This window comes from Dendropsophus ebraccatus, chromosome 8 (genome assembly GCF_027789765.1).
Source record: "Dendropsophus ebraccatus isolate aDenEbr1 chromosome 8, aDenEbr1.pat, whole genome shotgun sequence".
Lineage (NCBI taxonomy): Eukaryota > Metazoa > Chordata > Amphibia > Anura > Hylidae > Dendropsophus > Dendropsophus ebraccatus.
Window position 1 is genome coordinate 95,041,954 of NC_091461.1, and position 22,957 is coordinate 95,064,910.

At 49.3% G+C, this 22,957-nt stretch overlaps 1 protein-coding gene across 1 annotated transcript in view; it reads right to left on the reverse strand.

Moving 5' to 3' along the window:
- Positions 1 to 10,207, reverse strand: part of LOC138800087 (uncharacterized) — a 32,733-nt gene extending 22,526 nt beyond the window's left edge. The window contains exons 1-2 of the mRNA XM_069981894.1: positions 10,134 to 10,207; positions 7,744 to 7,805 (exon numbers count right to left, since the gene is read on the reverse strand). Of these exons, the coding sequence (XP_069837995.1) occupies positions 7,744 to 7,805; positions 10,134 to 10,185 (114 nt within the window). The 5' untranslated portion in view covers positions 10,186 to 10,207. The remainder of the gene's footprint in view (positions 1 to 7,743; positions 7,806 to 10,133) is intronic.
- Between the last annotated feature and the right edge of the window lie 12,750 nt (positions 10,208 to 22,957).

The following is a 22,957-nucleotide window of genomic DNA, read 5'->3' on the forward strand; positions in this document are numbered from 1 at the left end:
TTAGGTTGATACCTTTAGAATTTTCTCATAAAAAACTCCAAAATATTGTGAAATTTTATTAAAAAATAGCATTTCTCTAAATTTGAAAGTCTCTGCCAAAAAGGAAAAAATAGTAATACTACATACAATATTTATTAATTCATATCTGGAACATGTCTACTTTATATTAACAACATGTGGTGAACAGGCCGTAAATGTTTAGTAGCAATTTTCAAAATTTTCATGAAAATTTCAAACTCAGAAATTCTTTAGGAACCAGTTCAGTTTTGGAGTATATTTTAGAGGCCTGTATACTAGAAACCCCCATAATTCACCCCATTTTGAAATCTTCACCCTTTCAAGTATTCAAATTGTCATTCATACATCCATTTTTTTTAACTCTTTGGGCATTTCACAGGAATAACTGCTAAGTAAGAGCGAAAAGTTAAAATTTGCGTTTCCTTTGCAGAGATTCCAATGTAATCCTATGTATTTTTTACCACACCAATTACTGTTACCAATCCACCAATGCCGGCAATTGTCGGTGCTGGACCCCTGGCAGTAACACTAAACTGTCAGCTATCAGTTGCGTCTCCCGGTCACTGTTTGTGGAAACAGCGAGCATCGGAAGCAGGTCAGTAATAGCATGTGCTGGTGCTGAAACTAGCCTCCTACAAGGACGTACATGTACTGACTGGCGCTGGAAGGGGTTAAATGCTTTATGGCCTTTCAGGCTTTTGTGTGTATGGCCGGATTCATACTTCCTAGGTTTAACATAAAGAACGTCATTCTTCAATAGAGTTTTATATTAAAACATATGTATGCAGTGCTGTATACTATTTTTTTTACTATATCCCTTTGCATGGAATAGTACACTCTACTACGCCAATATATACAACAAAGTTAAAGCGACTCTGTACCCACAATCTGACCCCCCCAAACTGCTTGTACCTTCAGATAGCTGCTTTTAATCCAAGATCTGTTTTGGGGTCCGTTTGGCAGGTGATGCAGTAATTTTCCTGAAAAACAACTTTTAAACTGGCAGCCCGTGCCCAATGGCCGGGGTTTAGATTGTGTATGCATTAGGCTGGCACAACCTCTCTGTCCCTCCTCCCCTCCCTCCTCATCATCATTAGGAATGCTCCAGGCAGATTGCCTCCTATTCCCCACCTGCGTGAATACTGAACATGGGCTGGATCGTTAAGGCACCTGTGCAATGTTCAGACAGGAGAAAATGTTGCAGTGGCATTCCTAATGATGAAAAGGGTGGGGAGGAGGGACAGAAAGGTTGTGCCAGCCTAATGCATACACAATCTAAGCCCCGGCCATTGGGCACGGGGCTGCCAGTTTAAAAGTTGTTTTTTTTAGGACAAAAACTGCATCACCTGCCGAACGGACCCGAGGACAGATCTTGGATTAAAAGCAGCTATCCGAAGGTACAAGTGGTTTGGGGGGTGGTGGTCAGATTGTGGGTACAGAGTCGCTTTAAGTATGATTTGTAGATGTATGGTTTGGGAACGTTCCCACCATGATTCTCAAACATAATGTAAGCAGAGCAATCTCAGTGCTGTCACTTAGGGCTTTTGTGACATATGAACCTAATTCAGAATAGTGGATGTAACCAGTTTGCTAAAGTACATGTTCCTGAGAATACAATGGGGGTGTAACGCCTGGAGTAGTGGATCCACTGGACCGTCACCAGCGATGGCACTAACCTCACCAGGGAGCGGAGTCTAAGGGGCCGCTGGTTTTCACCAGAGCCCGCCGCAAGGCGGGATGGACTTGCTGCGGCAGGCGACCCCCAGGTCGCTACCCCTGGCTTGGTTGCTGGTGACGGCAGGCGAGGCGTGGCAGGAGCAGTAGGCAGGAGATCGTGCAGGCAGAGGACAGAAGGCGTGCTCGCAGGTGGCGGACAGGACTCAGGAACAATGGGAAGGCAGCGGGCAAGGATAGGGACAAGGACTAAGGACAGGAACCAGGGACAAGGACTGAGGTCAGGAACAACAGGGAGCTGGGCCAAACGCTATGGGAAGCATGTAGAGGCTCCAACCCAAGGGACAGGGCATGCTGGGATTTATAGGGGAGTGATTGGTGCAACTAACCAATTAAGGGCGGACTGGCCCTTTAAATCTGAGACAGCCGGCGCGCGCGCGCCCTCGGAGGCGGGGACGCGCGCGCCGGCCGGCACAGACCGAGACAGGAACGGAGGAGAGGTGAGGCGCCCCAGGGGCCGAACTAGCAGCAGCGCCGGGTCCCTACACAAGGACCCCGGCGGCTGCATGGGACAGGAGGCGGTCGCGGCGGCGACCCGGAACACGGGAAGCCGCCGCGGCCGTGACAGTACCCCCCCCTTTGGCCTCCCCCTCTTTCTCGCCTGCAAATGGCACAGGAAGCCACAAAGTCTTTGACATCTTGGAACAAACTGGGCCACCAGTAGTGGCGGGAGATCCGTTGCCCGGTCTTTCGGACTCCAGGGTGCCCGGCCTCCAATGAGGAATGTCCCCACTTCAAAATCCCTCTTCGAAGCGCAGGGTGAACATGGGTCTTTCCGGGGGGTATTCTCTGAAGAGTAGAGGTGACGACTGGTACTAGGCGATCAGGAGGTATACTGTGGCGAGGGGATGTGGGTTTGTGGATGAGATCCTTCTCGGCAGAGAAGGCATCCGCCAAGTCTTGGTCTTCTGCCGGTAGGCCGGATAGAGGCTTGGCGGGGTCAGGTGACGACACCGAGTACTTGGTCTGAGGTGACTTGAGACACTGGTTGGAACAGTCCTGACCCCAACTGATAATCTCCCCGGTTCTCCAGTCCAGCTTAGGAGCATGTAATTGCAGCCAAGGGAGTCCCAGGAGGATGGCGGGGGATGAATGGGGCAGGACGTAGAAGGATATCTTTTCCTGATGTAAAGGACCCACCTGGAGGACTAGAGGTGCGGTCTGGAAATATATCTGGTCGGTAAGAATCTCGCCCGTGACCGAGGAGATAGTCAAGGGCCTGGCTAGTTGGATCACGGGTAGCCGCCATCTTTGGACCAATGTTGCCGCAATAAAACTGCCTGCTGACCCAGAATCGAGAAAGGCAGTAGTCTGGTGATTTTGTCCTGAGGGTGTCTGGATGGAAACCGGCATAGACAAACTTGGAAAGGTAGCGTTCACGCCTAGGGACACCTGTCCCACCGGACCTAGGTGCGAGCATTTCCCGGACGTTTGGGGACGTAGGGGACATCTCAGCCGAAAGTGATCCGAACCACCGCAGTAGAGGCAGAGATTCAGCTCCAGACGACGAATTCTTTCATCAGGCGTCAGGTGAGCCCGTTCCACCTGCATGGGAATCTCAGGAGAGGGCTGGGGCACCGGAAAGTCAGGATTCTGGAAAACCGGCGCCAGCTGGTGATGGCGACGGGGCAAGCCTAGTAGATGTTCATGCCGAACCTCCCTCCTCCCTCTCCGAAAAACGAGTATCAACTCTGGTGGCCAGTAGGATGAGTTTGTTCAGGGAGGTGGGTAGGTCTCGGGCGGAAAGCACGTCTCTCACCCGACTAGACAGGCCCTTCTTGAAGGTGGCTATTAGAGCGGCTTCATTCCAGTCCAATTCAGCCGCCAGGGTACGGAACTGGATGGCGTAATCGCCAACAGAGGAGCTCCCTTGAGAGAGGTTGAGGAGAGCAGTTTCAGCTGAAGAAGCACGGGCAGGTTCCTCAAAGACGGAGCGAAACTCGAATAAGAAGGTTCGGAGATTGGCAGCAGCAGGGTCATCTCGGTCCCACAGCGGTGTGGCCCAGGCCAGAGCTCTACCCTCTAATAGGCTGATGATGAAAGCCACTTTAGAGCGCTCAGTGGGAAACTGATTGCTTAGAAGTTCGATATACATAGTGCATTGAGTCAGGAATCCTCTGCACAACTTGGAGTCACCAGAGTATTTGCTTGGGAGAGCCAGTAGAAGTCTCGAGGTAGCTGCAGGTGGTGATAGGCGCTGGGCTGTAGTATGCTGCTGTAGGGCGGCAGTCAATAGCTGGATTTGCTGAGCCTGTTGAGCGACCACTCTGGCGACGTCACGGAGATCAGGCACCTCGCCGGGATCCATGGTTGGAGCCTACTGTAACGCCTGGAGTAGTGGATCCACTGGACCGTCACCAGCGATGGCACTAACCTCACCAGGGAGCGGAGTCTAAGGGGCCGCTGGTTTTCACCAGAGCCCGCCGCAAGGCGGGATGGACTTGCTGCGGCAGGCGACCCCCAGGTCGCTACCCCTGGCTTGGTTGCTGGTAACGGCAGGCGAGGCGTGGCAGGAGCAGTAGGCAGGAGATCGTGCAGGCAGAGGACAGAAGGCGTGCTCGCAGGTGGCGGACAGGACTCAGGAACAATGGGAAGGCAGCGGGCAAGGATAGGGACAAGGACTAAGGACAGGAACCAGGGACAAGGACTAAGGTCAGGAACAACAGGGAGCTGGGCCAAACGCTATGGGAAGCATGTAGAGGCTCCAACCCAAGGGACAGGGCATGCTGGGATTTATAGGGGAGTGATTGGTGCAACTAACCAATTAAGGGCGGACTGGCCCTTTAAATCTGAGACAGCCGGCGCGCGCGCGCCCTAGGAGGCGGGGACGCGCGCGCCGGCCGGCACAGACCGAGACAGGAACGGAGGAGAGGTGAGGCGCCCCAGGGGCCGAACTAGCAGCAGCGCCGGGTCCCTACACAAGGACCCCGGCGGCTGCATGGGACAGGAGGCGGTCGCGGCGGCAACCCGGAACGCGGGAAGCCGCCGCGGCCGTGACAGTACCCCCCCCTTTGGCCTCCCCCTCTTTCTCGCCTGCAAATGGCACAGGAAGCCACAAAGTCTTTGACATCTTGGAACAAACTGGGCCACCAGTAGTGGCGGGAGATCCGTTGCCCGGTCTTTCGGACTCCAGGGTGCCCGGCCTCCAATGAGGAATGTCCCCACTTCAAAATCCCTTTTCGAAGCGCAGGGTGAACATGGGTCTTTCCGGGGGGTATTCTCTGAAGAGTAGAGGTGACGACTGGTACTAGGCGATCAGGAGGTATACTGTGGCGAGGGGATGTGGGTTTGTGGATGAGATCCTTCTCGGCAGAGAAGGCATCCGCCAAGTCTTGGTCTTCTGCCGGTAGGCCGGATAGAGGCTTGGCGGGGTCAGGTGACGACACCGAGTACTTGGTCTGAGGTGACTTGAGACACTGGTTGGAACAGTCCTGACCCCAACTGATAATCTCCCCGGTTCTCCAGTCCAGCTTAGGAGCATGTAATTGCAGCCAAGGGAGTCCCAGGAGGATGGCGGGGGATGAATGGGGCAGGACGTAGAAGGATATCTTTTCCTGATGTAAAGGACCCACCTGGAGGACTAGAGGTGCGGTCTGGAAATATATCTGGTCGGTAAGAATCTCGCCCGTGACCGAGGAGATAGTCAAGGGCCTGGCTAGTTGGATCACGGGTAGCCGCCATCTTTGGACCAATGTTGCCGCAATAAAACTGCCTGCTGACCCAGAATCGAGAAAGGCAGTAGTCTGGTGATTTTTTCCTGAGGGTGTCTGGATGGAAACCGGCATAGACAAACTTGGAAAGGTAGCGTTCACGCCTAGGGACACCTGTCCCACCGGACCTAGGTGCGAGCATTTCCCGGACGTTTGGGGACGTAGGGGACATCTCAGCCGAAAGTGATCCGAACCACCGCAGTAGAGGCAGAGATTCAGCTCCAGACGACGAATTCTTTCATCAGGCGTCAGGTGGGCCCGTTCCACCTGCATGGGAATCTCAGGAGAGGGCTGGGGCACCGGAAAGTCAGGATTCTGGAAAACCGGCGCCAGCTGGTGATGGCGACGGGGCAAGCCTAGTAGATGTTCATGCCGAACCTCCTCCTCCCTCTCCGAAAAACGAGTATCAACTCTGGTGGCCAGTAGGATGAGTTCGTTCAGGGAGGTGGGTAGGTCTCGGGCGGAAAGCACGTCTCTCACCCGACTAGACAGGCCCTTCTTGAAGGTGGCTATTAGAGCGGCTTCATTCCAGTCCAATTCAGCCGCCAGGGTACGGAACTGGATGGCGTAATCGCCAACAGAGGAGCTCCCTTGAGAGAGGTTGAGGAGAGCAGTTTCAGCTGAAGAAGCACGGGCAGGTTCCTCAAAGACGGAGCGAAACTCGAATAAGAAGGTTCGGAGATTGGCAGCAGCAGGGTCATCTCGGTCCCACAGCGGCGTGGCCCAGGCCAGAGCTCTACCCTCTAATAGGCTGATGATGAAAGCCACTTTAGAGCGCTCAGTGGGAAACTGATTGCTTAGAAGTTCGATATACATAGTGCATTGGGTCAGGAATCCTCTGCACAACTTGGAGTCACCAGAGTATTTGCTTGGGAGAGCCAGTAGAAGTCTCGAGGTAGCTGCAGGTGGTGATAGGCGCTGGGCTGTAGTATGCTGCTGTAGGGCGGCAGTCAATAGCTGGATTTGCTGAGCCTGTTGAGCGACCACTCTGGCGACGTCACGGAGATCAGGCACCTCGCCGGGATCCATGGTTGGAGCCTACTGTAACGCCTGGAGTAGTGGATCCACTGGACCGTCACCAGCGATGGCACTAACCTCACCAGGGAGCGGAGTCTAAGGGGCCGCTGGTTTTCACCAGAGCCCGCCGCAAGGCGGGATGGACTTGCTGCGGCAGGCGACCCCCAGGTCGCTACCCCTGGCTTGGTTGCTGGTAATGGCAGGCGAGGCGTGGCAGGAGCAGTAGGCAGGAGATCGTGCAGGCAGAGGACAGAAGGCGTGCTCGCAGGTGGCGGACAGGACTCAGGAACAATGGGAAGGCAGCGGGCAAGGATAGGGACAAGGACTAAGGACAGGAACCAGGGACAAGGACTAAGGTCAGGAACAACAGGGAGCTGGGCCAAACGCTATGGGAAGCATGTAGAGGCTCCAACCCAAGGGACAGGGCATGCTGGGATTTATAGGGGAGTGATTGGTGCAACTAACCAATTAAGGGCGGACTGGCCCTTTAAATGTGAGACAGCCGGCGCGCGCGCGCCCTAGGAGGCGGGGACGCGCGCGCCGGCCGGCACAGACCGAGACAGGAACGGAGGAGAGGTGAGGCGCCCCAGGGGCCGAACTAGCAGCAGCGCCGGGTCCCTACACAAGGATCCCGGCGGCTGCATGGGACAGGAGGCGGTCGCGGCGGCGACCCGGAACGCGGGAAGCCGCTGCGGCCGTGACAGGGGGACATTTATGAAGTCCGGCATCTTTTACGCCGGTCTTACAAATATCCCCGCAGCTCCAGAGCTCAGGGGATTTATGTAGAGGCGCACAGAGCCCGTCCATGTGAAAATTTTGAAACCTACGCCAGCTCAGAGCTGGCGTAGGTTTCAGTGTCATTTTTCCACCAGAAAAATGATAAATGCGGCGCACGCAGAGGCCTCTCCGCCCCACTGGTGAAGGTGGCGCAGATGCGAATAAAATATATCTATTATATATGCTAAATATTAGTTCACTCTTATTCTTCCTTATTCTGCCCTCTGACCACTTTGTCTTGGTTTAGTATACGCCAGTTTTATAATAGTGTATACATATATCATATAAACCCTCTGTGGACGTTGTTGCCCTTTGTCTCTGCACCCAAATTCATATTCATTCATATACTCAATGTGAATTATATTGTATGTATAAGCATAGTAGGACTATCTGATGTAAGGGTAAAAGCGCTCCAATAACTCACCGATAACCTGACACTATCACTCTCAGTGTGAGAACAATGATTCAATATTAGAAAAAAACCTACCTTGATACCATTGGCCAAACATTCATTTGGTTCAGCGTTTGCCTCCACATCAACACAGTGTCCTGAAGGAGGAAAAACACAATTATAAACTTTATATAAGACTAAAGCATTACATGTATTTTACTATTCTCACATATAAGCCATCATACTGCAATTGGCACAAGCAAAGCTGCAGTGTAGAGCATGGACAATGGGTAAAGCAGCAGCCTGGGGATGTTAGGAGCTGGAGGTATTGTTCATAGTTAGGTCCTAATGGATAGGAGCTAGAAACCAGCAAAGAAACCAGCAAGGAAGTAAATAATGTTTAGAGTAATTAAATTAAAATGAATAAATACAAATAAATAAAATATTCCTCCCCTCCCCCCACATCCAAAGCTAGAAGGACTAAGAATACTGTAATAAAATAAACCACTGACCACCTCTCAATCATCCTGTCTACTTTTCCGGTGTATTATTAGTTGGGGGAGTTCCCTTTATGGGAAAACCCCTCTCCTGTCCACTGTCTGAGCTCGCCTCCAAGCACATCTATTATGCCCTCTTCGCCTGTACCCTATCTTTCCTTTACATCATATATCTACTATATATATCTACTTTCCTCACCACCTTCCATGGGGGGCTTAGACTTTAAATTGTTATTCTCTATTCATCATTTCAAAAATCTTCTGGTCATAAGGGATTAAAGGGAACCAATTAGCCAATTGGGCTGATATGGTTCCCTGAACTGGCCGGTACGTGCCGCAGCTGCAGCAGGAGCTGTATGATCAAAAAAAAAAGCACTTTAATCCCCCGGGGCGCGTGACAGGCACAGGTGGGGAGGTAGTCACCTGGGAGGCTCCCCGTCCGTGTCTAGTCACTGCACTCTGTCATTCAGCGCGCTCCGACGGGATGAATGACAGGCAGAGAGGTTCGTTACTGGCCTCTCTGCCTGTCAATCATCCCTCAGAGCGTGCTGACAGGCAGAATGCGGTGACAAGACACCGGCGGGGAGCTGCCCAGATGACTACTTCCCTGTCGCTGCCTGTCATGCACCCAGGGGATTAAAGTGCATTTGTTTCGATTATACAGATCCTGCTGCAGCCGCGGCAGGAGCTGTATGCAGTGGTTCAGAGAACCATATCAGCCTGATTTGGCTGATTGGTTCCCTTTAAATCCCTCAAGGAGGAACAGTGGGGAGAGAGAAGGAGGGGAAAAAAAACACAAAAACACACACAAAATTTTTTTATTATTTTTATTTATTTTTTTTCTCCTTATTTATTTATCTTTATTTTTTTTTTTTTTTTTATTTACTAATTCTCCTGGTGTGTAATAAGATAATAGAAAGGAGTTGGTTGGGGCTGCAGCGAATCCCTTCTCAGGTAGGAACAGTTATATGGATGTTTGCTTTTGGTAATATGGAAAAATTTTAAGAATATGAATGGAAGACAGTAGAGAGGAAGGGAGGGGAAGGGGAAGGGAAAGGGGGGGGGGGATAAATGTTTGGTATAAAATGAAAAATAGACATTTAAATAAAAAAAAAATTAAAGTTTAGAGACCATCATAGAACTGTCCAGTGCATTAAGTATAAACTCCCCCATTTAACACCTTACAGTATTAAAGGACAACTCCGGGCAAAATGTTTTTCCTTTTAATATGTTATTACTTACGGAAAATTAGACAAATTCTTAATGTACACTAATTATGATAAGTGTACATATAGTGCTATTTTCCTCAATTTAGCGTGACGTCACGACTCGGGTGTATGTACCTGCAGGGAGCGCAGTACATGTTGTCTATATAGAAAGTGTATGTAGTGGAATCAGTGCGTTCTCCCTCCCTCCCGTCCCTTGCTGCCAGCTGCTTTGCGATGTCTCCCCTCCCTCCCCGCTGCCTGTCCATCTTCCTCTCCCTCCTGGCCGTGCTGCTCGGTGCCAAGCAGGGTGAGCGCTCCTTATCTGCCACTCACCCTGCTGCACGGGAATGGGCAGCACGGCTAGAGGGAGATGGAGACGGACACGGGCAGCGGGGAGGGAGGGGGGACATTGCAAACACTGGGCAGCATGGGGAGGGAGGGACGGGCGACATAACAAAGCAGCTGGCAGCAAGGGGCGGGAGGGAGGGGACCACACTCATTCCACTACATACACTTTCTACATAGACTTCTATATACACTGCGCCCCCTGCTGGACCGTGGAGTCGTGACGTCACATTTTTTAGAGAAATTGAAGCCTGACTGACTATTAAATAGAGGGAAATAGCACTTTATGTACATTTCCCATAATTAGTGTATATTAGGAATTTATTTAACTTTCTTTATGTAATAACATATTAAAAAATACATTTTGCCAGGAGTTCTCCTTTAATATAATGTAGGATTTATCATGAAATAGTTATTAGTAGACCCGGTAACTTACCATTACCGAACAGGCTGAGACCAACCAGGATAAAGATTGCAATGCTCTTCATTGTGCAGATAGGTGACTTCTCCTTGATCTACTTACGACAACTACTTCCAGCTCCTGTTTTATACTATTGAGAAGCGCTGACATCACTAAGGAGAGAGGATGAGAATAATGATCCTATCATGTGCCAAAACCGCAATCTCCTTTAACATTTAAGCTTAAACATAACCATTGATGTTATCTAGGAAAACCAAACAGCCCACACCGGGCAATCGTCCATTTTATGACTTGTGATCAAGGGATTAAAATCACATTGTGCTTTTTCAACTACTAATCCCTTTATTAGAGAATCATGTTAAAGGGGTTGTACGGTGAAAATCTTTTTCTTTCAAATCAACTGGTGTCAAAAAGTTGTATAGATTTGTAATTTACTTCTATTTAAAAATCTCAAGTCTTCGCATACTTATCAGCTGCTGTATGTCCTGCAGGAAATTATGTTTTCTCTTCAGTCTGACACAGTGCTCTCTGCTGAAATCTCTGTCCGAGACAGGAACTGTCCAAAGCAGCGCTATTTCTAGCGGCGGACGGGCCAGGCGACCACACAGGGCGCCGACAGCTAGGGGGCGCTCGTGGCACCTCCCCAGATCTCACCTAGCCGGGCGCGCCTCCGCCCGCTGCATCATCTGCCTGTCCGCCCGCCCCACCACCTGCCCCCCACCCCCATCACCTGCTGGAGCGCGGCTCCGCCCCCCGCCCCCATAACCCGCTGCACATTTACAAGTAGTAATCCGACTTAACTATATTCTAAGACTCTGATTATTCACCACCACCGACACAGCACACGCCACGACCTTGGGACATTCTCCCCTTTCTGTGGGTGGTGGGTCCTACTATCCGGGAGGGTCATTATACCACTCGACCATCCGTGACATAACCCCAAGGGACCCAGTAGCAACCCGGCAGGACACTGACCACAGGGGAAAAGGGTACAACCGGTCTCAAAAAATAAAAGCAGGCGTGCCACCAGGCACTGGCGTCATGTGACTACATCCCAAGGTCCGGCTGTATCTCTGCCATCCACCACCGAAGTGGCGTCACACTTCACCATCTAGCGAGTAACCGGCCGCTCCTCCGATATAACATCACACCGGGGGTACACCACACAACCCCTTTAAGAAGCCTATTGCTAATGAGTGGAATAAATGATCAGTACTATAAGGAACATATTAGTAATGCATCATGGGGAATACCACACTAAACATGGCGTCCTATTAGTATATTCAGTTCTTGCTGAAAGAAACTTTCACAAAATTAATTTCAGAGGGGAGAATTTATCAAGAGCGGCGTACAAGTACACTGGTCTAACACAAAGCCCACCCCCATGCACTCCGGCGGGTTTACTGATGTACTATTTTTTTTTTAAACCAGCGGATCTGTGGCTGCCACACTGCAGGTTCAGAAATCTACAGCTGCTTCATGCCTCCCGAACGGGAACTGAGCACTCGGGGAGAATGTATCAAGACTGGTGTTCAAGTATGCTGGTCTCACACAAAGCCCTCTCCCCATGTATGCCACTGCCCGCTGGATTTACTAAGAGGTGCACTCCCCATAGTAAATCTGGTGGATCTGTGGCTGCCCCATGGTGGGTACCGAGATCTACACCAGCTCTGGAGCTAGCAGGCATAAATCCTGATAAATGAGGTGTGGAATGAAGCAGCACCTCCTCCCCAAACTACCACGCTCCCCTACCCGCCTGTTTTGGCGCTCTGACTGCTAAAATGGCAGACACCATGATGGATACCTGATGGATTAAATTCAGAGGGGTCCCTTAAGCACCACTGGTGTCCAGCACGTAATGAATCCAGAGATGCTTATTATAAGCGATAACACAGATAGTGGTGTGAACTCTTATATTACATTAATGTTTAAAATTCTGAATGTCTTTTGACCTTAAAGTCCCGCTTGCTCTACACAGTTTGGCGTTAAGAGACACAGCTCACGCCAGGGGCGTAGCTAGGGGTTCAGCCTAGGGGGGGCGAGCAAGTCTGAGTGGGCCCCCAACCGATTATGTTACCCAAAGGGAACCTCGCTTGACAACAATGCTTTCTAAATAATAAAGGGTATATTCTGCTCCATTACTCATAGTGAATTAAGAGCAGTGTTAGAGGCTTCTACATTTACATATATAGACACATAAAATGAAACAGTGACTTACAAGGGGTGTCTTCTCATCGGAGTCGCTCACTATCCCAATGTCATGGATGTATGGGCAGTATAACAGGTTCACCTGAGATCTGTAGTTAAAACTGTAAAAAAAAGTTAAATCCATTATGCAAAGACTATTATTTTCCCTATACACTGACTGACCCATATACCATAGAGGTAGATAATTTGCATTCTGCCTAAGACAGGTGCATCACTCACAGGGAGGTACCGCAGGCTCAATCACTAGCTGCCACTACAAAAGACCTCAGGCTGCTGCACCCTGCTCTCTGTGATCCGAATCACAGCTTTCTGATTTAAACATACTTGTCCCTTATCCTGTAAGAGACTGGGGTGGAGGGGTCGGACCTCTGCCCCCATTCCCCCAGGATCTCCAGATCAGCCCCCAGCTCCTCTATGAAGCTGCCAGAGAGAACTGGGCCAAATAGGGTTAAATCAGAAAACCACTGTTTTCCACATGTCCAGCTCCCCCTGGTTTCCACATGTCCAGCTCCCCCTGGTTTCCACATGTCCAGCTCCCCCTGGTTTCCACATGTCCAGCTCCCCCTGGTTTCCACATGTCCAGCTCCCCCTGGTTTCCACATGTCCAGCTCCCCCTGTTTACCAGCTCCCTCTGTTTCCACATGTCCAGCTCCCCCTGTTTCCACATGTCCAGCTCCCCATGGTTTCCACATGTCCAGCTCCCCCTGGTTTCCACATGTCCAGCTCCCCCTGTTTACCAGCTCCCTCTGTTTCCACATTTCCAGCTCCCCCTGTTTCCACATGTCCAGCTCCCCCTGTTTCCACATGTCCAGCTCCCCCTGTTTCTACATGTCCAGCTCCCCCTGTTTCTACATGTCCAGCTCCCCCTGTTTCCACATGTCCAGCTCCCCCTGTTTCCACATGTCCAGCTCCCCCTGCGTCCACATGTCCAGCTCCCCCTGTTTCCACATGTCCAGCTCCCCCTGCGTCCACATGTCCAGCTCCCCCTGCGTCCACATGTCCAGCTCCCCCTGCGTCCACATGTCCAGCTCCCCCTGCGTCCACATGTCCAGCTCCCCCTGCGTCCACATGTCCAGCTCCCCCTGCGTCCACATGTCCAGCTCCCCCTGTTTCCACATGTCCAGCTCCCCCTGTTTCCACATGTCCAGCTCCCCCTCTTTACCAGCTCCCCCTGTGTCCACATGTCCAGCTCCCCCTGTTTCTACATGTCCAGCTCCCCCTGTGTCCACATGTCCAGCTCCCCCTGTGTCCACATGTCCAGCTCCCCCTGTTTACCAGCTCCCCCTGTGTCCACATGTCCAGCTCCCCCTGTTTCTACATGTCCAGCTCCCCGTTTCTACATGTCCAGCTCCCCCTCTTTACCAGCTCCCCCTGTGTCCACATGTCCAGCTCCCCCTGTGTCCACATGTCCAGCTCCCCCTGTTTCCACATGTCCAGCTCCCCCTATGTCCACATGTCCAGCTCCCCCTGTTTCCACATGTCCAGCTCCCCCTGTTTCCACATGTCCAGCTCCCCGTGTCCACATGTCCAGCTCCCCCTGTGTCCACATGTCCAGCTCCCCCTATGTCCACATGTCCAGCTCCCCCTGTTTCCACATGTCCAGCTCCCCGTTTCCACATGTCCAGCTCCCCCTGTTTCCACATGTCCAGCTCCCCCTGTTTCCACATGTCCAGCTCCCCCTGCGTCCACATGTCCAGCTCCCCCTGCGTCCACATGTCCAGCTCCCCCTGTTTCCACATGTCCAGCTCCCCCTGTTTCCACATGTCCAGCTCCCCCTGTTTCCACATGTCCAGCTCCCCCTGTTTCCACATGTCCAGCTCCCCCTATGTCCACATGTCCAGCTCCCCCTGTTTCCACATGTCCAGCTCCCCCTGTTTCCACATGTCCAGCTCCCCGTGTCCACATGTCCAGCTCCCCCTGTGTCCACATGTCCAGCTCCCCCTATGTCCACATGTCCAGCTCCCCCTGTTTCCACATGTCCAGCTCCCCGTTTCCACATGTCCAGCTCCCCCTGTTTCCACATGTCCAGCTCCCCCTGTTTCCACATGTCCAGCTCCCCCTGCGTCCACATGTCCAGCTCCCCCTGCGTCCACATGTCCAGCTCCCCCTGTTTCCACATGTCCAGCTCCCCCTGTTTCCACATGTCCAGCTCCCCCTGTTTCCACATGTCCAGCTCCCCCTGTTTCCACATGTCCAGCTCCCCCTGTGTCCACATGTCCAGCTCCCCCTGTTTCTACATGTCCAGCTCCCCCTCTTTACCAGCTCCCCCTGTGTCCACATGTCCAGCTCCCCCTGCGTCCACATGTCCAGCTCCCCCTGTTTCTACATGTCCAGCTCCCCCTCTTTACCAGCTCCCCCTGTGTCCACATGTCCAGCTCCCCCTGTTTCTACATGTCCAGCTCCCCCTGTGTCCACATGTCCAGCTCCCCCTATGTCCACATGTCCAGCTCCCCCTGCTTCCTCATGTCCAGCTCCCCCTGCGTCCACATGTCCAGCTCCCCCTGCGTCCACATGTCCAGCTCCCCCTGCGTCCACATGTCCAGCTCTAGTCTATTCCTAAAGATACAGACTGCCTGTGCAGTCTGTATCTTATGCTTTTACCTATAGCTGTGTAGCGGAGCGGAGCAGTAAGGCCGGGGGCGGCCATCTTGATGACGTCAGTGGTGCGTTCCAGCGCTGGAACGCAAGGGACGTAATCAAGATGGCGCCCGGCTTTACTGCACCGCTACAGAGGACTGGGTAAAGTATAAGATACAGACTGCACAGGCAGTCTGTATCTTCAGAAATAAACTTCATGAAGATACAGACTGCCTTTGCAGTCTGTATCTTATACTTTACCCAGTCCTCTGTAGCGGTGCAGTAAAGCCGGGCGCCATCTTGATTACGTCCCTTGCGTTCCAGCGTTGGAACGCACCACTGTGACGTCATCAAGATGGCCGCCCCCGGCCGTACTTCTCCGCTATACTGGATTAGGTAAAAGCATAAGATACAGACTGCACAGGCAGTCTGTATCTTCAGGAATAGACTTAGGGAGAGAAAATTCAATAGCGATCTGAGTGGGCTCCTGCCAGAGTGGGCCCGGGGGCGGCCGCCCCCCCTGCCCCCCATCAAATTTCGCTACTGGCTCACGCCAAGGCAACCATACAACACCCAGCAAGTTCGATGCATGAGCCCTAACCTAATTAATAGGACATGTGCACAGAAATGGCTAGATGTACAATTGCCTCGGTTATCTGACTGCCATGCATGAGCTGTGTTTCTCTATGCCAAACTCTGCAGAGCACAGGATCACTTTAAAGGTGAAGGTCCGGGTTCCGAGACCCTCACTGAATACGAAAACAAAGAGGGAGAAGTGATCGGCTAAGTGCTGTTTCTCCCTCATTTCCTCACTGCGTGAGATGGGTCCTATAAAATGTCTATAAGACTGTCAACTGGTGTCAGACAGTTATACAGATTTTTCATTTACTTCTAGTACTTCCAGACTTGAGATTATTAAATAGAAGTAAATTCCAAATATATATAACTTTCTGACACCAGTTGATTTGAAAGAAAAAGGTTTTAGCCTGAGTTCTGCTTTAAAGTTAGCCCCTAACTAAAGATAATGGCGAGGATCCCCGCTGATCACCAGAACAGGTTTTAGTTCCCTGCACTGGAAGAAGCAGACACACCTGCATGGCCAGCACTCCATTTGTGGTACTCGGCCAGTGATGTTATGATGTTACTCGTGACTCCAGTCGTGTGGTACTATACAATTGTGATGTTGATACCCGTTTGGTCGGCTTATTGTCCTCGTATGGTCGGTAACCTACGGGCTTGTTGCAGGTCCCTTGGGCACTTGTCACGGTAACCTGGAGTGGTAGTAGACCCACCTGGGATGTCGGTACCGCCACCCACAGAGGAGGGGAAAAATAACCCATGGTAGGCGGTGGTGTGTGTATGGGTGCAGGTGCAGAAATATAAGACAGAGTTCTGTGCGTTCAGTGTATAAAAATAGAACACTTTACTGGATAACAGTGCAGTTAATACAGGTAGTGCAGAGACTTAGCTGCTGACCATAGAGTGAGAACTTGTGCTTTTAGAAGTAGGTGCTTGCTGTAGTAAGAGCTTTTATAGAAGTAGTAAATGCTTTTGTAGAGAAGCAAGAGGAGAGGAGTTGCCAGAGGAGGAGCCCTGCCCAATGTAGACTCTGTAGTCTGCCAGAACTGAAGCGTAGATAGATGAAGATATGTGATACTGGTACTCACATATAGACTAAGTCTAACCACCTTCTGCCCCCTAGTTGCATAGAACCCATCCTAGGTGGGAAGCACAAGCCCCAGCTGTTGTTTATCTGGGTGTAGCAGACTTCCAAGATTACCGTTTGTCCTGCACTGCGCAGTAGGATACGTAGACCAATTCTGGTAGCTTAGTCCTAATGGGGTCGATTCCTCTTTCAGGAGATCACCCTGCACTTTTTAGACACGTTCCTGGTATGGGCTAGGTTGATCCTAGGTGGTTTCTCTCCTCTTCTCTCCTCTCCTCTAGCACTGTCTAATTGTAGTGGGTGCTTGGATAAAGAAAGTCTTTTGTTCCATCTGTCTCTGGTCCCTGTCAGGGGTTCTGGCCACAGACAAGCCCTGGCTTAACTTCAGCAGGAACTGTTTTGTTGTGTCCTCTCTCACTAGAAACTAGTCTAAGACTCAACCCACTTCCTTCATCAGTTTAACTCTTCCTACAGGGGCTATATCTAAATCCTTCTGTGAGTGGTGGGGGTGAGCTTGTGCAAGAGAAAAGAAGAGGATAGGATAGAGAGAAAGAGCACCTGTAACTGGTCAGCAGAGAAACAGATGACACAAACAGTTAACCCATGACTCTTCAGCTGTGTACATAAGTTATAAAACAGTAGAGACATCTAGTGGGGAAAATGGATTACTTCATTTCCCACTTTAAACTGAGTGAAACACTTACTGGGGTGCATACAATACATCCGTGGTGGGACACCGCACATTCTTTGTCTATGGAGCAGTTTTGAATGATAAACTCAGGACTTGTTAAGATAGGCAGTTAATTCTTTATGGCCATGTTCATCGCTTTACAGAATATGTTTTCTCTGCTCCAGTGTCAGCTCTGCACTCCATCTGATGCTCGGCAGTGTGCTTGCTGATGTAAGGCTTGAATGCAGCTCCTTGGCCATGGAAACTCTCAACATCTATGAACGTCTATGAACAAAGCCTCAGGAATGTACATGTTGCAGCGGTAGGATCCTATTACAGCTACAATTCATTGAGCTCACTGGGCCCGGTCTTTCATAAATGTAGAGGCTGGATTAAATATACTGAGAGCAATGGGACTACATGAAAGCCCTGAATTCGATGATTAAAAGGTGGGGCCCTATATTTTGGCCAGACTGGGGTAACTGTGCATAATATGATCTGTGATTTCCTACTAGTAGTATCACTAGTACTGTTTAGCCTCCATTATATCTACTCTGTGGACCTTTTACCCAGTGTTATCCATTGCTTTGGTTTATTTTGGTCCCAACAAAGATGTATGGTCATCCAACATGGATACTGTATACTTGTGATGATCTTGGGTTATCGGACGCCATTGAGTGTAGATATTCTTTAGCGGACTACTCTCATAATGAGACACCTTTGGCTTATTGTACCACATAAGAGTCATATATGCAAGTACAACTTAAAATATCTGGCAATATATTGTTTGATTCTTTATCGCACCAAATTTGGCATTAGAACAATTTTTATGAATGGCCTAAGTGATCACATATATTCCTCATCAGTGTAAATGTCATATTTATACAGCGAGGGCATTGAAGATAAGATATTGCTGTTATATTTATTCAAGAGGCTAAGAAGTGTCCATCAGAGGAAGAGTATAACTACACAAAGAATGTAACTGTTCTCAGAGGTTATATTGGTATCTTATTCATAGGACAGTTAACCCTTAATAACAGTTTTGCCCTTCTGGATGTAAAACGTCTGACTCCCTTAAAGGGGTTGTCCACCCTAAAAAATTTTCTTTCAAATCAACTGGTGCCATAAAGTGCCAGAGATTTGTTAGTCACTTCTATTAAAAAAGTCTTCCAGTACTTATCAGCTGCTGTGTGTCCAGCAGGAAGTGGTGTTTTCTTTCCTGTCTGACACAGTGCTCTCTGTTGCCTCCTCTGTCCATGTCAGGAAATGTCCAAAGCAGGAGCAAATCCCCATAGAAAACCTCTCCTGCTCTCCAGACTGGAAATAATACAACTTCCTGTTGGGCATACAGCAGCTGATAAGTACTGGAAGGCTTGAGATTTTTTAATATAAGTAAATTACAAATCTTTGGCACTTCATGGCAGCAGTTGATTTGAAAGAATTTTTTTTTTGGTGAACTACCCCTTTAACCCTTTAAGGACATGGCCCATTTTCGTTTTTACGTTTTCGGTTTTTCCTCCTTGTGTTTAAAAGGTCATAGCACTTGCATTTTTCCACCTAGAAACCCACATGACCCCTTATTTTTTGCGTCACTAATTGTACTTTGCAATTACAGGCTGAATTTTTGCATAAAGTACACTGCGAAACCAGAAAAAAATTCGAAGTGTGGTGAAATTGAAAAAAAAAACGCATTTCTTTTATTTGGGGGAAATGTGTTTTTACGCCATTCACCCTGGGGTAAAACTGACTTGTTATGCATGTTCCTCAAGTCGTTACGATTAAAACGATATATAACATGTATAACTTATATTGTATCTGATGGCCTGTAAAAAATTCAAACCGTTGTTAACCAATATACGTTCCTTAAAATCGCTCCATTCCCAGGCTTATAGCGCTTTTATCCTTTGGTCTATGGGGCTGTGCGAGGTGTCATTTTTTGCGCCATGATGTGATCTTTCTATCGGTACCTTGATTGCCCATATACGTCTTTTTGATCGATTTTTATTACATTTTTTCTGGATTTGATGCGACCAAAAATGCGCAATTTTGCACTTTGGGATTTTTTTGCGCTGACGCCGTTTACCGTACGAGATCAGGAATGTGATTAATTAATAGTTCGGGCGATTACGCACGCGGCGATACCAAACATGTTTATTTATTTATTTATTTGTTTACTTTTATTTAAAACCTGGGAAAAGGGGGGTGATTCAGACTTTTATTAGGGGAGGGGGCTTTTTACTATTAACAACACTTTTTTTTTTTTTTTTTACACTTATACTAGAAGCCCCCCTGGGGGACTTCTAGTATATACACTTGGATCTCTCATTGAGATCTCTGCAGCATAGATATGCTGCAGAGATCCATGAGATCGGCACTCGTTTGCTTTCGGCTGCTGCAGCCGGAAGTAAACGAGTGCCGAGCCGAGGACGGCGCCATCTTGGACGCGTCCCCGGCCGGCATCAGTAACGGAGATCGCTCCTCCGGGACAAGGTCCCGGAGGAGCGATCTCCCCCACTAGACACCAGGGAAACGTTGCCTCCGGTAATCGGAGGCAGCTGTCAACTTTGACAGCTGCCTCCGATTAGCTAATTAGCGGGCACGGCGATCAGACCGTGCCCGCTAATAGCGGCGGTCCCGGGCTACACGCGGCACCCGGGATCGCGGCACTTCAAAGGGGGGCCGCCGCGCGGCCCCGCTTTGAAGTGCAAGTGAGGACATAGGACGTACCGGTACGTCCTATGTCCTTAAGAGGTTAAAGCGACTCTGCCCCCCCCCCCCCCCAAACTGCTTGTATTTTCGGATAGCTGCTTTTAATCTTTTAGCTTTTAAGATCTGTCCCTTGTCTGGACACTGCACAGGTGCCTTAACGATCCAGCACATGTGCAGTGATCAGACAAGTCTTGATCCTGTCTGGGTTGTTCCTAATGATGAGGAGGGTGGGGAGGAGGGACAGAGAGGCAAGGCAGGCCTAGACCATGATGATTTGACACAGGACTGTAAGTTTAAAAGTTTTTTTTTTAGGACAATAACTGCATCACCTGCCGAACGGACCCCAGGACAGATCTTGGATTAACAACAGCTATTCCAAGTGGTTGGCGGGGGGGAGACAGAGATTGTAAGTGCAGAGTCGCTTTAAAGGGGTTTTCCAAGTTTATCCTTAGGAATAGGCCAGCCATATCAGATTAATAGGGAAAGACTCTTGGCACCTCCAAGCCATTTAGCGGTTTGAAGGGGCCATGTAGTCTGGGGCCTTCAACAGCCAACAGCATCCATAGTGAAAGAAATCCAGTTTCATTCAGCCAAGTTTCATACAACGTTACAATGGTCCAGAAAGGACCATTGTATGTTGAAAATATTGTAACCTGAGGCCTCCCCACTCCCTGTTCATTAACCTTTACATAGGTCACAGAGCATGCCTAGAAAACTCTCCCATAGTTCATGGGGCATGCTGTAAAGCATATCTTTAATGAATGTTAAAAAAAGCTCAGATAAGATGTCTGTCCCCATAATGCTGTAATAATTTTCTCACTGTCAGCTTACACAAAGGAGATAGCAGTATCAGGCTATGTTCACACTGCGTATGAGTCCGGCCGCATTTCGTACGCCGAAGTACATGTGCGGCTGAAACTACGGGCGTGGGAAAAATCGACATGCCGCCGGATGCATACGAACCGCGAACATACGCCCGTAGTAGAGTTATGCTTCCCTAGCTTGTTTCGAAGCGATCTGAAACAGGTCATTTACTTGGAAATCTTCGCCCAGCCCAATAAAACTCACAGAACCTTTTGGATTGAAAAATCAAGTTCAATTTGGCTGAAATAAGTACTTCGTACGGGACCGCATGGAAATCCACAGCCGTGAGTTGGAACATTTCCGTCCTCAAACAAAAAAACACCGGACTTCATAAATGTCCCCCGATGTGTATCTCTTGTGCAGATATAATATCGTCAGCGGTATAGAAGGGACAAATGGAGACATTTATTATAAGGCTAAAATCCCTTTTTTGATGCAGATTGTTCGGATTCACATAAAAATATTCACAAATGCTGTTTTTGTGAATATTTCATTCACATTGGGCCCACCTGTGGAGTTGGGAGAGGAATTATCTAATGCGCCAGGAGGGAATTGATTGGTAATTATGTCATCATGTAGTTCACAAGAAGTCAATGGCACTGAACTCCTGTCTATACTTTATAGGGTGCAGTTTTCTGGTGGTCACATGACCCAACCACAGTAATACAATGTATGTTTTCAGCCGAGCTGGGATGAAATAGAAGGCACTGAAGGAATGCTGGTGGTAGGAATTAAGGTCATCTGATGTTCTCTTCCTCTTAGGAGCATTTAATGTCTCTTTCTCCTGGTATACCCACTTTTCGGGTTTTTGGACAAAAAGACAAGTTGGTAAGATTTTGGGAAATTTTGTACCATACACTATTTGTAAAGAAGGTGGAACACTAAACCACCAGGGAGAAATTAACAAAACCCAGTATTCTTCTGACGGGACAACAGTAGTAGTAATAGTAGTAAATCAGCCCCAATGTATCTAGTAGAGGGTCCAGGACTAACATCATTTATCTAGAAGAGGGTGATATTATTATGAGGATACTGGTATTGGCTGCCTGTTGTATGGTACACGCTGGACCTGATATAATACATTACTGCAATCTCTTTTACCATTGTGGCCAGTTCACACTGTGCAAATTTGGCAGAATTCCACCTGCCTCTGTGTCAAACGGAGACTCTATCTGAGGGCTCGCTCTACTCTGCTCTCCGCTGAAAGGATTGACTTGTCAATTCTTTGAGCGGAGAGCGGAGGCGCGCAGGCCCTCCCATAAAGACGCTGTTTGACACTAAGACAGGTAGGATTCTGTAGTGGAGAGCGCTCCGTCGGGGAATTCCGCCAAATTTACTCAGTGTAAACTGGCCCTTACACCTGTAATCTAGTTGCTGTTGTTAGGACACTGCTGCCCCTAGCCCCTAGCAACCAATCAGATTCCACCTTTCTTTTTCCAAAAAGTCTGTGAGGAATGAAATGGTGGAATCTGATTGGTTGCTAGGGGCAACTGAGCCAGTTTCACTTTACACCATGTTTGATAAATCTCCCCTAAAACGTTTGATGCTGATGTTATTGATAATTGGGTCCAGGGTAAAACTGTTCCTTTTAGTTCCTGTGGGATTTTAGTCACATTTTCTCCAAATTTTATTTAAAGCGACTCTGTACCCACAATCTGACCCCCCAAACCACTTGTTCCTTCGGATAGCTGCTTTTAATCCAAGATCTGTCCTGGGGTCCGTTCGGCAGGGGATGCAGTTATTGTCATAAAAACAACTTTTAATCCGGCAGCGCTGTGTCTAACGGCCAGGGTTTATATTTGTATATGCATTAGGCTGGCACCACCTCTCTGTCCTTTCTCCCACCCTCCTCATCATTAGGAATGATCCAGGAACATTTACTGCTGTTTGAGCTTTGCACAGGTGTATTAACGATCCAGCCCATGCTCATTATACACACAGGTGGGGAATAGGAAGCAATCTGCCTGGAGCATTCCTAATGATGAGGAGGGTGGGGAGGAAGGACAGAGAGGGTGTACCAGCCTAATGCATATACAAATGTAAGCCCCGGCCGTTAGACACAGTGCTGCAGTATTAAAAGTTGTTTTTAGGACAATAACTGCATCCCCTGCTGAACGGACGCCAGGACAGATCTTGGATTAAAAG